This window comes from Palaemon carinicauda, chromosome 6, assembly GCF_036898095.1.
Source record: "Palaemon carinicauda isolate YSFRI2023 chromosome 6, ASM3689809v2, whole genome shotgun sequence".
In the NCBI taxonomy this organism is placed as follows: domain Eukaryota; kingdom Metazoa; phylum Arthropoda; class Malacostraca; order Decapoda; family Palaemonidae; genus Palaemon; species Palaemon carinicauda.
In genome coordinates, this window is record NC_090730.1 from 64,336,768 (window position 1) to 64,356,815 (window position 20,048).

At 35.2% G+C, this 20,048-nt stretch overlaps 1 protein-coding gene across 1 annotated transcript in view; it reads left to right on the top strand.

Annotated features, from left to right (window-relative positions):
• Positions 1 to 20,048, top strand: part of rod (rough deal) — a 291,539-nt gene that overhangs the window by 180,217 nt on the left and 91,274 nt on the right. Inside the window, exons 17-19 of the mRNA XM_068375218.1 lie at positions 4,190 to 4,323; positions 12,455 to 12,575; positions 14,365 to 14,499. Coding sequence (XP_068231319.1) covers positions 4,190 to 4,323; positions 12,455 to 12,575; positions 14,365 to 14,499 — 390 coding nt within the window. The remainder of the gene's footprint in view (positions 1 to 4,189; positions 4,324 to 12,454; positions 12,576 to 14,364; positions 14,500 to 20,048) is intronic.

A 20,048-nucleotide genomic window follows, 5' to 3' on the forward strand; every position in this document is an offset into this window, starting at 1 on the left:
CGGTTGACACGAGTTTCTGCTGAAGGGCCAACCAACCGTATTGCGAGGACTGTTTAGTACCTTTAACAGTGAGGCATTTGTTGACCGAATGCCCTAATTATAATAACCAGAAATAGATGTCTGTTTGAGGCTCGAGGTGAGGATGGCAGGTTCATCCTGGCCAAGATTCTTAGACATGATGTGTCCTACTATGCGAGCGGCATTTTTAGATTTATTTCAGAAACAGGTCTTCTGAAAACTATTTAACTATTATAATGACTTCTTAACTTTTATGGTTTTAATTGAATTCTCTTTTATTTTTCATATATGATAAATGCTATCGGCATCAATGACCTTAGATGTCAGGATGCCAGAAAACTTTCAATCAATCAATCATTCCTCCCTCCTTTCCATATTATCTTGTTTCAAAAAGTGCATTCTAAATAATTTGCCAATATTACTAAAAATCCTTTTAATTTCTCCTAATTAGTATATATACATTCACAACTTTACATGGATTATGTTTATAATGGAGTCTTACTAATAATATGCAAATTGAGAATATTGATGGATATATGAAATTTAAATGAGTAAAATAGTTTATTTTCTATTTTTTAATGAATTACTTAACAGGTCAAACTGAAGCTAATTCAATTAAAAAGTTCTGTAGAAAATCAGGCTATTATAAATATCTAATCAACCTTATTCAGAAGATTGCGGTTCGTCAAATGACAAAACTTGATTTTTTTTTCTTTTTTTTTTTTTAGCCAATTTTGAAATTTTCAGAGGAGTGCTTGAAATGGCATAGTGCTTTTAATTATCTACCTCTAATCTACTGCGTTGCTTCATTTTAATTTACAACAAAGTTGAAAAGACTAGCTCACAAATGGAAGCAATATATGGACACCTATTTCTGACACTTTTAGGTAGGAATCACACAGGTGCAAAAATTCTGTTTTTGATCTTTCGTCAAACATATCTCTTACTCCCGCATTAGTTTTTAGCTCCAGGAGTTCATCTTGACAGTCATCAGGAACTTTTTCAACTGTCAATTTAAATGATTTTCTTACTAAATCCAACTCATCACTTAGTTCAGAAAAATATCTGCTGAATTCATTTTTTCAGTGCTGTCAAATGCTGCAAAATTTATTTGTTTGCATATTGTGGAAGCACCTTGTCTTCACCACAAACATCAAGAATGGAGGCCAGTTTCTCAAACATTGCTATATTTTTTGTATTGACCTTTCTCTTCCAATTTTCTAGCTTGCTCATGAAAGCTTTCAAGACATATGAATTTTATAATATTTGTGTTCCCTCCATGCTTCTAAAGATTCAGTTTATTCAGCTGCTCAAATATATCAACCAAATAGGCAAGACACATGATCCATCCTTCACCATTCAGCCTGTGGTAACAAATTCAGTTTTACCTTGAACTTCAAAAAAACAATTTGAGCTTGTCTCTAAGTTCAAATATTCGCTCGGTTACATTCCCTCCTGACAGCCAACAGATGTTTGTGTGAAAAAGAAGGGAATTATGAGCAGCATTCATATTACATAACTGCTTGAAAAGTCATGAGTGAGTTGAGGCTCCTCCTATGACAAAATTCACAATTTGAATTGTATGATCCAAATCATGTAGCGGAGCTAGAAGTGTTTTTGAGACTAGTGTCTGACGATGGATCATACAATGAATGCTTTTCACTTTTGGAGCTTGCTTTTTCACATATACTTGGAATCCGCAATCTCTCTCTGACATAGCTGGTGTTCCATCTGTAAGCTTCAGCGCCCACTGATATCCCGCAAAAGATTTTCTGAGTCAAAAAAATATGTAACCTTTTCCAATATATCTGAGGCCTTGGTCGTTATTTCAAGAGGACAAAAAAGAAACCCCTCTTTAAATGAAGCTGCATAGAGAAGAGAGATTCCACACTACATACAAAGAAATATATTGTATTTAATCCCTTAGTGATATTGGATAATGATAATATCTGTTTTTGCTATGAATATAGAGTAACTGGTGCTGTTGTCTTCACTGTAGATTTTTTTTTTCTTATCTGAATTAACCAGAGGGCTTAACCTTGACAGGGATGCATTTAAGTGGATTTAAAAACTGATTGCAAACTTTCAATTTGGTTTTTATTTGGTTTAGCATGGTTTCAGGGTGTTCCTCTATAAAGCTCGTGTGAAGCACGGAGGAATACCCCTAGTCAGAAACCAGCAAGTTGGTTAGGACTTCCACCCACCTAAAAAAGAGTCTTTCCCTATAAAGAGCAAAATAATTTGTATAGTGTCAGAACACATGACAAATTTGGAAATAATTTGTATTTTTCCTAATGATACAAACATAGAGTTCTTTATATAAGTTGGTCCCTTACAAGTCCTGCCTCAATCAAAGGTGGCGATATAGCACAGATGTGTGTGTGTGAGTGAGTGGAGTAGCTGGTGCTAACTCTCTCTCTCTCTCTCTCTCTCTCTCTCTCTCTCTCTCTCTCTCTCTCTCTCTCTCCCCCCGATAGTCATACTTTAAAAGAAGGTCTTATGGCTAGTTACTAGTTTCATTGAAAGTATATTCCCTGTAAAGACCTCAAGGTTTGTATCATTAGTAAAAATACAAATTACTTCCAAATTTGTCATATTGCATTTTAAATAATCATGATTTTCAAAAAGATAATTGTTCTTCATTACAGCATTTTTGTGCTTTTGTTCTCCATTTCTGGTGCATTTCAGCTATCAACTATTATCAACTTGAACTCAACAGTATCAACAAGTGTTGTTAGATATGAACAAGTGTGTTGTTGTTACTTATACATAGCTTGGTGGGGTAATGAATATCTGTATCTAGCAGCACTTGCTAATACTGTAGAGTTCGTCACTAATAATTGATGGTTGAAATGCAATAGAAATTGGAAACAGAAGTACGAAAATACTTCAATGAAGCACAATTCTATTCTTAAAAAATCATTATTATTTTTAGAGGAAGGTGAGTCAGATTTGACCTTCCTTACAGGTATTGAACTGAATCTGAAGGTTCAATGGTTTGGGAGGCACATCTTGCTCTCTTCCCAAGGGGAGGAAAGCAGTCATTGTTTGACTTTGTCTTGTGCCTTTGGGGCACCAGACCTTGCCTAGAACTTCACTGATCTGTCCTGGCCTTGGAAGTGTTAGACCAGGTGGACACATAGGACTTTGCTAGTAAGAATTATTTGTGGTCGGGAGATCCTCCTGTATGATTCCTCCAGCTTTCTCATGGAAGACAAAATCTTAACGCATGCAGGAAGCTTCTCCTTCCTTCCTGTCTCTTGATCCTGCAGTGGCTACATTGACCCTGATTGTCATGGCGCACTGGTTAACTTCTCATCCTGTGCGTTCACTTCGACTGAGTCTTCGAGTTGGGCATTGGCTACTCTTCTGCCTGCCTCCTGGATCAACCACTGGTCAGGCATGGTCAGCTACTTAGCCAACCTATAGGATTTGTCTGATGCAGATAAGAAGGCAGCTCTCAATATCGTTGTCCTGATGGGAGCTAGAGCTGTGGAGTTCCTGACTCGCCAAGTTGCCAACCAGTTGGTGAACTGGCCAGAATGTGATTTGAACCTTTAGGATCGCCTTACTAAAGAGATCTGCTCTTTTTCCTACAGAGGAATTTGAGTTAATAATAAGGTGAGGCTGACACCATTAATGGTTTAGTACCCTCTAGGATAGCCACTTTGTGAAGGTAGAACAATAAGGATTGTTGGGAAAATGAATACCATAGAGGAAGATAAAGGAACAGAGAGGGAAAAGGTAACCTCTTGATAAACTTCAAGGCATGCTTGGCCCTTCTATTAAGCCTGCCTAACACCCCGTTTTAAAAAGAAAGTAAGAGGAAGCTGATAGACTTGTGTGCCTGAGTATACTCCCAAGACTAGAGAAGATTGGTTTGATTTTGGAATTTCCTTCTCTGATGATAACTGTTTTTCCATAGGTAAAGAGTCTCATCTACTCATACCGAGTGGAAAGTGGGCACTGAATAGTTACTTCAGACAACCCCTTTGAGAACTTAGAAATATGTCTTATTGGTTTCATTGAACATAATTACAGTAAGGTGATTGTTCCCTTGGTTTTCATTGATCAATAAATTTTAGTGTTGTGTGAGTAATTGTATTGTTATCTAATTTTGTAACTAACTATATTCTTTAAAAGACAAATATACCAACTAATTTTATTTCAGTCAATGCTGAGAAATATTGTAAATCGGGAGGGTGACACAATCATGGAGGATGCTTTGCAAGTTGTAGCAGCATACAAGCACTTGACACGGTCTGATGCTTATTTCTGGAGGGCACTTCATCTTTTAATGACTGGGTGAGTCACATGAAAACTGGAAATTTTTTAATCCATTTTTATGCTCCAAATTTTTTCTTTTATATCCATTAGGGTCCATAGATTTATCTTTTAACTTTTCTTTATAAAAATACTTAGCCAGCCATCCATAGTAATAAATTTGGGTTTTTTCATGTAAAATTCCATAGTCATACTGTACTGTTAAATTCAGAAATTGAGGAGTTGTTTCCGTATTTCAAAGAAGCCTCCCTGTAGTAGTTCACTTGGCTTCCTTGAAGAAGATGGTTCCTATCAACATCTATCACTAAAGAATTAAAGTTCTAATTTTTCCTCACTTTAATGGCTTCCACCCCCTAGGATATAGATGTAAATACATTTCATATTCAACGTCAACATGGTCCTATCATACTTTATTATTAGAGTGCAAAGATTCTCATTCTGTTTATGTAACGTTTTGAGGACAACAATGTGCTTTAACATGTAATTTTATGGAATGTGCTAAGTTAACAGATAACCTTACGTAAATGGAAAAAAAAAAAAACCTCTAAATCTGGGGAGAGTTCAGAGAAGACTAGGCTAATAGAGTTGGGTGGCGATATAGAAATTAATATTCAAGTTGGTTGCATGCAGTATGATGTTCATAATGATATGCAGTAGATGAGATTAAATCACAATTTTTAGTGTTTATGGAGAAATTTGCTTCCTTCTGGTGGTGACTGTCTTCCTAGCCTAACATAGCCAGTTTTAAATTCTAGGCTAGCTTCACACAGTGTTCTACTGATCAGTCCGTATTTATTATCTGATGATTGTAGTTATGGTGCTCGATGTATTATAGAGTCAAAGTTCTTCCTCAGAAGCTTCATCTCTTAATTTGTTTCCGTTCTTTCAATTGTGACTCCCTCGCCTCTCTGAAATCTGGATTTGTACTTCAAGCAGTCACGTTAGATGGTTTTGGTTATTAAAAAAATGGGACAATCAGAGTTTTCTGGAGTGAACCCTTTGTAATTTCAAGGACAAGATGATAGAAATTATTTGGATGACGAATCCCTTTTTAAGCTTTGCTTAAAATCATTGCAGAAATGTTCCCAGAGAACATACTGTACTTATGTTAGTTCTGGTTTGGCCTATTCTTTGATGTCTGCTCATGCTTTTCATTCAAGCAAGACTGATTATAAACCCCAGTTTTTGAGTGTTTTTAAAGTTAAAGCGGATAACTTAATGACTGAAATTTAATAGAAAATGGCTTCTATGAACTGTTTGCTGTGTTTTGTCACCAATTGAAGCATTTGGCTTTTCATCAAAAGCCAGTTTCAATAGGAGACAGGTGTTAAATTTTGGTTGCCTGACTGAAGGCTAAAATGCATGGGAAGTTTAGTAGAATTTTTTTCTGTGATAAGAATTTTATCTGCCCTTATCAAAGAGAAGTTTTTAGGCCACCATGATCTTAATCCTGTTTTAAATTTCCTTAGATATTTGGGTAAGACAATTTTGGATGGTACACAAGAGACTACGGGTATGTTTGCTAATTTTCTGGTGAAATGTAGGGAACATTGGTTTTTTTTCTTGTTGGGTCGATCTTAGATACACTGATTTTTGTCTTATTTTAAATGCATTTTGGATTCAGGTGGGATGATAACTAGGCTTTAGAACAGGTGTTTAGCAAATCACAGTTTGAAGCTTTAAGGTCTATCTAAATCAGATCTGCTTTACCTTTGTATCTTACTATGTCTATTCCTCTCAGTAATAGAGATAATGTTAGAGGCAAAGATAGACCGTCTGGGTTTTGAGCAAGCAAAAGGACAAATAGAAATCTAGATATGGCTTGTCACTTACAGAGGAAAAAAAAATGATGGTCATGACTAGGAAATTCCGTTGGCGAGAAGGATAGCACAAGTTAATGACTTGGGAGAGCCTTCTTCCAGATCATGGATTTTCTGGGTGGTGATAGAGGGTTATGAAATTGCTCTTTGAATTCTAACCCTTTTTATATCCAAATCCTGTTCCTTTCCCAAGTTACATCTTCAATCCTGTATTTTGAACTCTTGAGGTAACAAGTATATCGTTCTCACCAAGTTTTTGGTGGAGAAGCCTTCAACAGTCTTGGGCAGTGAGGAGATTTGAAATTGGATATTTATGATAAATCTTACGAATGCCTATTTCCACATACCTTTTCATGTGCAATCAAAAATGCTCCCTGCAGTTTGTGGAAGGGACCAAAGTTTAACAATTTAAATCTGCATATTGGCCTCAGAACGGCTCTTCAAGCATTCACAAGGGTGATAGCTCTAATCTCCAGATGGTTGTATCTTTTGGCATGAAGGTGCTTTTGTACCGGGAGCACTGGTTGATTTTAAACTCGCCCATGTAAAGCTTCAACTCTATCGGGTATTGTTGCTCAACATGCTATGGAATCTGAGAGTCCTGGTTATTCTAGAAAAAAATCTTCCCTGACTCTTACCCAGAAGATCCTATATTTGTGGATGATGATAGACTTGGTACCTTTCAGTGTTTTCTTTTAGAAAAGAGAATTTCAAACATAAGGGTTTGTCAGTGCATATGTGAATGAGGTTCCTTGGAACTATGGCATCTCTGGAGAAGTTCATTTCATTGGGGCATTTGAGAATGAAACACTTTTAATTACATCTCGGTCTTCATTGTGAAAGGCTGTCTGATCCAACCAAAACTTACACACACACACACACACACACACACACACACACACACACACACGTTCAGAACCAGTTGAAACTGATCAAATGGTGAAATGGTCCTCATCATTTGTCTTGAGGAGTTTCTTTGGAAGTAAGGTTTTCCAACCTTTCATTCTTCAATAATGCATCTGTTAGACCCCTGGGAGGCGTAACTAAAGTTCTTTCAATGATTGTTGTCAGTAAAAATGTAACTCAGGGTTAAAGGTCAGCAGAAACAAAACACTCAATAAACTTTACAATATTTAATACTTAAATCTAACAAATATACAAGTCAACCTTGTCTGACATTGCAAATACCACAACCAGACAATCAAAAATAACCAATACACATAAACCTGAATCACTCAGGATTCCCTATAATTAATGAGCTAAGGCTCAAACAAAGATATAGTAAAAATAAATTATTAGCCGAATAGGATCCTTAAACTTAGCTGGCCAGACCAGACATTAACCTTAAATTAATTAGTAGACTAAAAGAAGTCTTAGCTACTAAGCACATGAAAATAATTATAATTAATATCCCTATTATAAAACAACACAGCAAACCTGCTTTTAACTAATTTCACCGAGATAACAGTACCTATGGTTACCACGACAAAAGAAATATGAAACAAGATATACACATGAATACACTAACCTAAATACAAAGAAAAATACAAGGCTCCTCACTTCTTAGTAAGAATAAATGAAGGGAGAGGCACAACTTAAGACGTCATCCTCTCTTCCTTCCAATAAGTAAGGCAGGCACAGTATGCCAGGTCCAATAATCCTCTAACAAGCAAACAGAGATAATCTGCCTTACCTGGCAACGGCCTCCCTACGGGCCACCTTACGAGCTAGCAAGCTCCCAATATCACTGCAGCTGCAATAGGTAGCTGGGACTAGGTAGCCAGAGACTCGACCAACTCCCTGGGATCTCCCTCACGTCAGGAAACGGCGGGGCAGACTCCAGTCGCAAGTGACAGTAGCACCTGCCAGTCTCTGGAATACACTGTCCAAAAGCAAGGCAACACTCGAGTCGCAGGTGACAAGAGCACCTGCAGACGATAAACCAAGACGAGAATCCGTCAATCACTTTCCAGAGCCGTGGTCCAAATTCAATAGAAAAGCGGTCGTCAGGAAAATTTTCAATGGTCAATGCAGCTTAATATTTGTGGATGGGAGAGTGCTCAAGCCCGAACTGTCTTCTGTCCGAGCACCCACCTCCGACATCAACACTTTCGTCATCACTCGGGCAAACAAAATATAATCGTTAACACAATAGTTTAAAACAAGGTAATTGAGCGGGGAGTAGGCGAGAAACAATGAACAACACACCACTTTAAAACTACTTTAAGCTATAGTGGAAACCACTTAAAACTAGAACAAGGTTGACGTAAATAACTCAGAAAATTTACTTTAATAGAAAATTTACTTTACTCTAATAGCATCTCAGGAAGGGTGGGAAGTTACTGGATTACCTTCACTGTCAGGGATTTGCATGGAACAAGAGTATCCCTTCACACAAGCGACCTGAAACTTTTATAAGTATACAAGGCACATTGATCTCAGGACTCACTGGTGATGGGAAGTGTGAGGTAGTTTTTATGTCAACACAACACCACTGTCCTGCATTCAGAATCAGGGGCCACCCGGTTAGAGTTGTTATTCCGTATGGCAGAGGTGGCAAGTACTACCAAACAAGTGGTCTCTCTACCCAGTAGTTTTTTTTAAGAGATTTGGAGTTTTGGGGCAATACAAATTTGGATATGTTTGTGACCTCCTTCAACAAAAAAATTGAGGTATTTTGCTCCCCTGTTCATGATTCCTTTGCATGGAAGATAGATGCAATGTTGCTGGTCTGGTCAAACCTGGACTATTATGCGTTTCCTTATTTTCAATGATTCGGGCAGTGGTAAACAAATAACAAGTATTGATGAACAGCAGAATGACAATTGTAGTGGTTTACAAGTCTCGCAAGACCTTTCTTCTCTGACAATCTCTGTCAAGTGGCTCATCCAAGACCTGAGGTGATAGTGTGCGCAGCCAATATACCCTGAGGGGAGTCGGCAATTAAAGTGAGTGAGGTTGGGAACTTTGATTTTGATTAAAGATGTTGTCAGGAACAAGCTTTGTAGAGGAATCCGGATCCAAGGTAAGTATTGAAGTAATACATTCTATTGAATTTCCATTTTCCATTAATTCTGCTGTTGGACAATTACACACTTGGTTTCTTTTTTAATACAGTACAAACTAATGCAAAGTTGAAAAGTCATGTTTTGAACTGTATAAGAGAAAAAAGAAAAAGTAGGAAACTAAAAGGGGAAACGACAAACCTTATTGTCAAAATCATGACAGTCACAGCAGTCACAAAACAAGTAAAGTATGAAGTTTCTTTCACAGCTCATTATTATTATTATTATTATTATTATTATTATTATTATTATTATTATTATTATTATTGTTATTAGCTAAGCTACAACTCCAGTTGGAAAAGCAGAATGCTGCATGCCCTAGGGTTCCAACAGGGAAAATACTGTAATCAGGAAATGGAATAAGGAAATGAATAAGATATACTGTATATGAGAGGTATTGAATAAGAAATAAAAATATGTTAGTTTATAAATAAATCTGTCATATATAAATTATGAAGAGAGAGACTTATGACAACTTGTTCAACATAAAACCATTTGCAGCAAGTTTGAAAGTCTGAAGTTCCACAACTGCAAGATCAAGGCACATTACTACATAAAGGATAGTACAGTTTGGGAAGATATGAATGCAAAGGATGTCAGAATAATGAAAAAGTTATTTGCAGTATACATTAAGAACTAATTAAATGACTGTGCCAGAGATTAATATCCAGATCAGGAATAACATTTAATTGATGGTAAGTTTTGGTACAACAGATTAAGATAAGAGTCAACAGCTGAAAATCAAACAGGAGAACAATTCTCGAAATAAGGTAAAAATGAACAAATTTAAACATTTCATCAGGATACTGGTACTTTAATCACCAAAAATCTTGACACTCTTAAGATAATTTTTTGTGTTGTTGAAGGAGAAACAGACCGTGTATATTTCTCAAAGGTAAATTTGCAGTGGAGAATCACACCTAGAATTTTAGAGGAGTTGTATGTAATTAAAGAAGCATTGTCAATAAAGAAAATTTGGATGTTAAGGAGCCACTGTCCTTGCCCTACTTACAATATGTTGAGTTTTATTAGGGCTCAACTTCATGTTAAATAATTTGTACCTTGCAGTAATTTTACCCAAATCTCTATAAAGGGACTCAGCAACCAAAGGTCTAAATTTAGAAAATGGAATTGATGCAAAGAGTAGCCTCATCTGCATATGCAATGAGTTTGTTTTGTAGGCCAAACTACATATACGTATGTAGTATGAAAAGTAATAGGCGAAGAACACTAGCCTGAGGATCACCAGATATCACATTCCTATAGTCAGTATGGTGCCCATTAACAACTTCTCTTTACTTGAAAATTCAATGATGATTCTAAAAAAGACCCACCTACTTTCATCTGTTCAACTTTGAAAACATGACCCTCATGACTAATGCTGTTAAAGGCAGAACTAAATTTAAGGCTCATCATACAAATTTCCTAACCGCAATCAAGGGATTTCTGTACAGCATTGGAGATTATAAGAAGGGCATCACATGTTCCAAGGCCTTTGCATTGCAAAAGCCAAATTCTAAACAAGTAAACAAAGCATTACCTTCAGCATACCCACATAAACATTTTGCCAAAAGATGTTAAAAAACTTTATATTATAAGGGAATTATGGAAATGGGGTGCCAGACTGCAAGACTAGAGCTACCTCAAACACATTTACCTAATGGAATAACATTACCAGTTCTCCAAAATGTGCAAAAAGAAGCTCATTTTGCTAGCTTGTAAAATTAAAGACAACTTAGGCACTAAGAAATTAGAAAGCTTTTTAAAAAAAGAAAAGAAAAATACCATTTGTGTCTACACCTCCATAACCAGTCAAGGTCCCTCAAGATGGTCAATTTCACAGGACTGAAATGATAAACTAGTTAGTTTAGCCTCAGGAAAATAGGAACGAGGAAGATCAAGTTTCTCTCTGCTCACTGTCAAACTCATTAGCCAAAAGGGTTGCCTTTTCCTTTGGACAGTGAGTGACAAAGCCATCTGGTTTAAGTAAAAAAGGAACTGATCTACACCAAAGAGTGCAGATTTAAGGATAGCCCACCATTTATGTTCTGGGTTGTACCAAAAGGATTTTTATATGGTCAAATTTTATTTCATTTCAGTTGAACCATAAACACACTGGACAACAAGTCTTGGCTCATCTTAGGAATGAGGTAATGCACCAGGGTAATCCAAAGACACCTCTAATGGGTTAGGCTGGCATAACTGTTGTGAATCTATGACCTGCAGTGAAAATGTTTGGTGTTTTTATTGCCATTATCCAACTACTGTAATTATTAATGTCACCATAAAAAAAATATTCATCATGGTTTACTTTAACTCCAATATAAAGTCTTTTGTAGATTCCTCTTTATTGAAATTTGTTCATCTAGTATGTTGAGCAAACTACTAAATATCTAAAACGGGTCCTCTCTATTTTCTTATTGAAGCAAGTGAAATGATGAATTAACAAAGTAGTAACTTTGGTTTAGGTCAACATAGTTACATGCATTTAGTGATACTGATTATGTCATTAATGTTCTTTAAGGTTTTATACTATGTTAAATTGTTTTTTTTTTTTTCCATATTTTTGATAGGATACTTGATGTTTACAAATTTTATCCCACCTGGCAACATATTTTTTCTGACAATTTTTTTCATTAAATCTGTTTATGTTGCTATATCTGCAACTCGCAAGAAAACAAACAGGTGTGATTTTAATGAGCAATTCCTTCCAAAATAAAGTTAATCTGGAGACTATATATCAGACCATCCAGTGATTAACACTTTGTAGTAGACCCTGCAGTTACAAATGTTTGAAACAAAAACATTCAAATTGATCATAAATTGAATTATTATAATTCAATTTAATAATAAGTTTAATCTGAGGAATTTAAGCTTACAATGTTGGTAAATTGAAGGTTTATAATACCTTTGGCATACTCCAAGATAAAATAGGTGTGCCTTTGCTGCTAATGCCCATAGCTTGAATTGAGATGAATGAAGAAGACTAGAATTTGGAATATTTAAAATGCCTTATTTTTGTTTTTTAACTGTTTATACCTGGAGAGCTGACCCAGGTGGATAGATTTCTAATACAAGGCTATAAATACTGTATATGGTACAATTACATTGTCTTAGGCTTCATGTTGATATAATGTAATTTTTTTTTATTTTCATTACTTTTAACATTGCTATTCTATTTTCTTTAAGTGGGCCTTTTGATTTTCGTTTAGTGATCCCATTGTATATATTTTTATCCTTAACTAAGCAGAGATTGTCTTTTGACAGGAATCCAGATGCACTGAAGACACTTCTGCAACAGTTGGAGGATTCTCAGCAGAAAATAGCCTGTCAGAAGTTGATTATATATGCCACACAAACTCTACATTCACCACCTAGAAATCGATTTGTATGTTATTTTGTTGTTGCTATGTTTTTGTATTGCCTTAGAAATGTTTAAAAAAATATTAATTTCTATTTTGAAAGAAATATGGCCTAATATGTTCTGATTTGATTTAGTTTTCTAAAACAATTAATGTCTCCAGAAATTTCCAATTTCTACTTAAATATTTTCCACTTTTATTTGCTAGGTAACTGTATGGTCTGCCAAATTCCATGTTTTGAACGTAGATCTGTAGACAAAGAGAATTAGAGAAGGGAATAGAGTAAAAGTAAAAGAAGTTATACACCTTGGTGGTAAGAGACTAGAAAGGATAGAGAAAGATACTGCAGAATAAGAAAGTAGTTCAATTAGGTCTTGACAGTTGCTGTAAGCATTTAGTGCTATCAGTAATACACCATTTAAGATCCACTGTAGATATTACCCGTGATAATAAATATAGGTAGTTATTGGTGCATAGCATCCTTGTTATTTATGATATCTTTAATTGACTGGATTAGCTATATAAACTTACATACCATTTTTACTTATTTTATGTGTGAAGACCACATAGAAAGTGTTTTTAAGCTCGCGTTATGTTGGAAGCACACCACCATAGATTTATCCTCACTTTAGGGGACACGAGCATACTTTCCTTGCTTATTTGTTTTCCTTCTTTTTGTGTGTGTAGTCAGTGTTACATTTTGAATTTATTGGACGATATAGTTTTATTTTATTTTTTCCTTTTTCAAGTAAGGTCATTTTATTTTAAAAGTTAATTTGGAAAGTTTGTTTTACCTTTTGTCTTGTTCCTTAAGATTGCATTTAATTAATGAATAATGCATGAGATAGCCGTAGCAATCTGTAGAATGTTTTGAAGCTTGCATTAATTGCACAACTTTCATCTAAGAGTATTCAGTTTTACTTTGAAAAATGGCTTTTGAAGATACAGTATAGAACCCTAGTAATATCTTTTATGGCATTTGAAGAGTTTTGACAGTAAAAATGTAATAGTGCAGATGTAGTAAATGGTGCACATGTAGATTACAGAGAATTTGTGTGTATACTATAACAGAAATGTTGAAATATTAATTCATTTTTAGTGTAGTGGAATATACAAGCAATTCAGGTGTCACAGCAGTATTAGTGAATACTGGAGAATAGGTAATAGAAATCTCAAAGAATTCTAGGGGGAAAGGAATGTCACATAAGAGGCCCTTTTATTCTCTCATTTTTGTACATATGAAGGTACTAACCTTTTTAGGAATGTTTTAGCCGTTTAATGTTTTATACTGTAGTATTTTCTCCTGTAATTCTATACGGAGAAATTAATATCTTTCCATCCCAAGTTTGCCTGATTGTAGACACACTCTTACCTAGATAAATTACTACTGAAAAGATCTCTAGTACTACTCTATAGTGAAAGCTAAGTATTGTTATTGATTCCAAGGTAATATGCTGAAATAATTTTATTTGTATTTCAACTTGGTCTTGTTAAACTATCCAAAAATTGTAATGCCATTTGTTTAGTCACTTTAAAGCTTTCCCGAAAATTCACACGTGGCAAACCACTCCTGACTGCTTAATGTATAGTGGCTATTTTATATTTTTCATGGTATAATGCTGGGTATGGTGTAATTTTGAAGCTGAATACCTTTACTTACTGAAGTTAGTTCTGAAATGAAATGTCAAAATGACACAGTTAGCAAGATTTTTTTTTTCATTTTTAGTTTTATGTTGAATATTTAGTAGTATACTGATTGAATATTTTTCTTAAATACTGATTCAATTAAGAAAAGCAGAAGAATTTATATTTCAGTGTAAAGAAAAAAGAAAGTCGATGACAACTAGCCTTTTGGGAGTTGAAGCAGTGCTGAAAAAGTGGTACAAAGACACGGGCACTTTACTTGACAAGAACTTCTTTTCTACCGTGAGGGATATTCACGAAATGCAGGTAATTGGCAAATTATCTTTAGCTTTCAATTATGACTTAAGATTTGGATTTGAATAGCTACTTAGATTCATATACAGCACACTTTCTAAGTATTTGTTGACCTCTTTATTAGCTCAGAAGTGTTTGTTCCTGGATGCTTTTTCAAATTATAATTGGTAAAAATCTAAAATTTAAGTACTTAACAAATGTTAAGTTCCATTGTTTATTTTACCAGGTAAGTAATCAAATTATTTAAACATAGTTTTTGTATATAGATCTAGTTTTAATGCACGTTTGTAGCTAGTCATCACATTACTCCTTTTTCAACAAAATTTTCTAATTTTTTGTTGTGCAGAGAAAAAAAAATAGTTGATGTAAAATAAGTGTTGGTTTTTGGTCTGACTATTTTAAGAATCTTCAACTTGAACTTAATGTAAATGTAGGTGTTAGACCCAAGTGGTCATGCTTCTTTTACAATCATCATTTATTGTATCTATATTAATTTTCATTCCTCTCACTTCCACTTTTCCACCATCTTTGTCTTAGTTTTTGCTGCTAATACAGTACTAGGTTATCTACATACAGCAGCTCCTAAGGGCCTCTATTCCTGCACTCATTTTTAGCGTCCTCCAATATTATGATAAACAGCAAAGGGCCCAGGTCTCATCATTGATTGACTCCAACATTCATCTGATACGCCTTCCACTGTCTTCACTCTATAACTAGTGTGTTGCTGTAGTAACATCACTAGCTTCATGAGTAGTTTTGATGTGGACTGTCTTCATACTGCCCATTTGATTAAGTCTGTTACTCTGTCAGTTGCCCTTTCAAGCACTATAAGTATCTCATGTAGTCTTTTCCCTCCGTGAGGTACTTTTCTAACTGGATCTATATAAACACTGCTTCTGATGTTGATTTCTCTCAAAAGAGCAACAATGGCAGTTATTCAAGTATGCTGTTCAGCAGGTGACTCCCATTTTTAATTGGTAAAAAAAAAATATGTGCTCTGTGAAATTTCCCAACTTTGACTTTGATAGAAATTTAGCTCATGTATGCCATAACAATTTTTTGTAATGATCATTAGCATTTACATTTTTGATCATCCTAAACCATAAACCATACCATTCACCATGAGTACAAGAAATGCAGTTCATTCTAATAGCCTTTTTTTGTATTAGGCTGAGTACCATACAGTTTTCAATGTATTTTCTTTTAGCTGTGACCAAGGTATGGTATGGTCTTTGATAACAGTGATTTTATGGTTAACCCCTCTCTATTTAGTTTCCCTTACGGGCTTGCTTTTGCTATTTTAGCCCTCTATTTTTGTAGCTAGGGTTGCTACTTGGCTATTAATAATAATAATGGGTCACTTGTTTTGTTGCCAAATAAATTCCTAACATAGACACAAAAAGACAAATAGAGTAGAAAACACTGAATTAAAGAGTGAAAAAATATCTTTAGCGAATTGATTAGAGTTACATGTTTTAATTGCTTTGAAAGGAACCTTTTTGAAAAATAAAAAATGAGGTGCCTCTGATCCAAGGTGGCTTGTGTGCAGTACTATTACTATTCTTCTGTATGTTAGACTATTATCTGGGAAATTACAAAGACCCCGATTGTGCGCTACAACAGTCATGCCTCATTAAGTTATTAATTAGTCCCATAATTCATGGTTTATCTTGAGAATCAAGTACACAAATTACTAAAAAAAAACTCCACTTACATACCTATAAATTGATGTGGGTATTCCCAGAGCATCAATGACATTATAAATCATAGGATAATTAAACTTTTTTTTAGTATTTTTGATAATTTTGAACTTTACAAGTGTGAAAAAAATACTTATTTTCCTATTATACCTTAACAAAGTAAGACTAAACTAAAAATTTCTAATTCCAATACAACTTGACATGCGGTAAAACTGCTCATATGAGTAATAGGTTTGTGGTAAAGAAAATTAAAAATGCCAAATGTAATGAGGAAAGTACTCATTTCATAGATTAAAATCTATCTTAGCTACATTAACTTTTAGCTGTTTGCTTGACATTTGTTTCCACTTATTTTTTTTTTTTCAGTCCAATCTCTCTCAACTTTTATTTCATGATGGAACTGAAAGACTTTTTCCAGTTGCATCTTAGCACTGAATACCCTTCCGGGCCCTAAATAAAACCTCTCAGATCTTTCACTTGAGGAAGTAGTTCATGAAGTTTGCAACCTCCAAGTCAATAATAAAGATGAGGATGAGCATTGGTAAAGACCATGCTTTCATGGGAAATGATATACGTGTACTGTGCTAATGAAACCTGTAACAGAAGCCAATTATTGTTTGGGCAATAATTGGTCACTGAGGCCTAGAAACTAAAAGGTATTATTATGATTTTAAAGTACTCACTATTGTCTGAAAAATCTAATAATGTATATTTTTTTCAATCCAGATTATATGGATTATTTGTATTTGAGGGAAAATTGATATAAGATAAAAGTTAAAGTTGGTTTCATAGAGCAGGAGAGACCAGAGGAGGTATAAGTTAGATAAGAAGGCACACTGTGGTCACTACCTTTAAAGGAGCAAAGATAGATAGTGAGAGCTATGTATCTCAAAAGATAAAAGCAGCATACAAAAAAAAAAAAAGATAAAGGATTAGTTTGTTCCAACACGAATGTAAACCATCGTCCTTTAGGGAGTAACACTTTACCGCATGCTGGATTAGCCATTGAAATGCAAGTGAGTTAGTCACAGCCATCAAAGGGTAATGCAGAGAAGAGTCGCCCATCTGTCAGTCAGCAAGATCAGCACTTTTCACTTAGGCCACAGCAAGGATGGAGGTACTGAAGCGGTCTCTTCAAATTCTGACTATTGATCATTTACTTTTTCTATTCTCAGTGGGATTGATATTCAGATTGATGGTAAAGAGATGCAGTTATGTCCAGGCAAATCCAGCAATAAATGTTGCAGGTTATGTTGAAAGCTGGCATTGATTCTCATCTGTGTACATTTTGCAGAGTACATGACCCTTTGTAGTCATACCCCTGTGACGGGGGCAAGTCGTGGTCTCCCCTGCAGTAATAAGAGCTCATTATAAAGAAAGCTAAGAAGGATCCTCTGGAGTTGTTATTAGCAACTCTGAAGGGATTGCGTTTTTACCTTTTTGATCTCGACTAACTGTGTCTCCTGTAAGGTCTTGAGCCGAGTCCTCATGAGAAATTGTGGGAGGAGGAGACTTCAGGACACTCTTCAAGGAGATTGGAAATATCATTGTTCCTTAATGACGGTAATGCTCCGTTGCCTCTCCCTCAAAGCTTGCCCAGGGCTGTTCAAACTGACAATAATGTGAACTGGACTAGTTTGTGGCTTTTCTTGGGTTATTTTTGTGCTTCATTTGAGAGGTTCTGGCTGCTGCCTTTGAGAAGGGTGATGGATAGAGACTGGATTGTAAAGACTGCCTTCTTACTAGCCTTAGCTTCGGTGAAGTAAATTGAGGAGTTTCATGGCATTTCCTATGTTGCCAGTAATTCTGACAAATGAAAGGAGGTCTCTACTGGGGCTTCTGAGTTTGTGGCTAAGACCCAGAATCCAGTGGCTCACAATACCAACCTTGAGTCCCTCTCCATCTCATCACTTTTAAGAAGTATCCAGAGTGAATCAAAAAGAGTAGTTTCTCTGTCCTGTGTGGATATTGCAGTGCCATCTTGAGATGATTCTGTTTCTGGTCTTTTGTCCATACCCTTCCTTAGAACTGCTAAGTTCAAGAAAAAGATATCCAAGAACTCACATTCTTTCAGGCTTTATGAGATCATCAGATGAGCATGTGTCTCAACCGAGAAGGGCCTTGGTAGTCCAGCTCGAGTGAGAGTTCTTGAAGGAAAGCATATCGGAGCCACTCTAATAGTCAGGAGGAACTTGTCAGTGGCTCAAGAAAACACCAGACATCCTTTACTTCCCATTACCTACATGAGTATACCCAAACGTCCTTGGCTAGTTTTATTCTTGGTTCTTTGGTGGCTACTCAACAGGTTGTGAAGCTTGCCCAGCTTCCTCATGATCAAGGAGCATTTCGTTAGAGATGCCATTTATGACATAAGCCGAGAACAAGTAGCCTTCTTTTCTTTCATCCCCTCTTGAGGTGCAGCAGTCGGGGTTGTTGTGTGTTGGAACCAACATCACATGTAGATAACCATTATAATCAACCCTCCTTTCTTTTTAAAGCTAGGATGTGTAGAGAAGTATCTCCTCCATCCTTCCAGACAAGGGGAAAATGGATAGATTGTATGTTAACTCTGCTTTAAGTAATCCCCTGACTTACATTGTTAATTGGCTCAAGAAGCCTAATGTAAGGAGATTTTCGACGTAGTTCGGATTTCCTCATAAAATGTTCCCTATACATATAAAAAAATACATAAATCTTGGTATTATTAATTAAAAACACTAATTAACCCTTTGTCCCTTATGCCCTTACAAAAGTTGATGTGAGGTAAAGCGCATACAGTAAGGCCTTACCAGAAAAGTGACGTTCTCAAAAAAGGAAAAAAAAGTTTAACAGATTAAGACTTCTGGTTTGTTGCATTATATTGCCAAAAAATTGAACTTGTACTAATATATAAAAAAAAGAAATAACTGGAATGTTAAAAAATAATAAAAAATGATTGTTGAACGTAAAATATTTTTTAAAAAATCGTAAATGTTTTTTTTTTTTAGAAATTCATGAAAAATACAGTAATTATGTTTGAGAATTATTTATAATATGTAAATTGTGTAATATTGTAGATATTTCATGTGGATGCAACCTCTTTTCTATAAATGAGGTGTAAATGAATGAAAAATATCTTTTAAGAGCGAAAATTTCAGATTCTTCGACCCTTTTATGGTGACATTTTTCATCATTACGACGTAACAAATAAAGGTAAGGAAAAATTGGAGATATCTTTGTAAAGCCAATTAAATTTCCATCAAAATAAATTAATAAAAATTATATACATTGTTAAAAAAATATTGAGTGATTTACCGTTTGATAACGGAATAAGTTTTGCAATTTTGTTGTAGGTGTTTTTACGATAGAATTTCATGTATAGAAGCTTTAATGCGTTTATATTCTTTTATATATCTTATAAAAGTACAAAGAATTGGCTTTCTAATCATGTATGAGACGACATATATATTGCAGTTATTTACATACGCACAAATCTGCCTAAAAAAAATTTCTACTAGAGCATAAATTGAAAAAGATAATAGGTTACATTGAAAATCAGCATAAGTCTGCCACTCGTGGTGTGAGTTTCAATTTCCTTGAGTGCCATGTATATTTTCCCCGAATTTCCCCTGAAAATAACCTGCATACGACATGGCAATTCGCGTCATCGGATCATTTACGGCAATAAATATTTTCATGCGTCATCGGATCACCAGAGGGTTAACTTCCATGTGATGTACAATATTGTGCTTTACAGCACTTATTCATTCCTTTTACGACATAAAGTTGGGAAAAATTACTGTATGTAATGCTAATTTTATTTTTCCATTTAACATTTATGAATGAATGACGTAAACCCATGTAATACTGTAATAGCTAAAT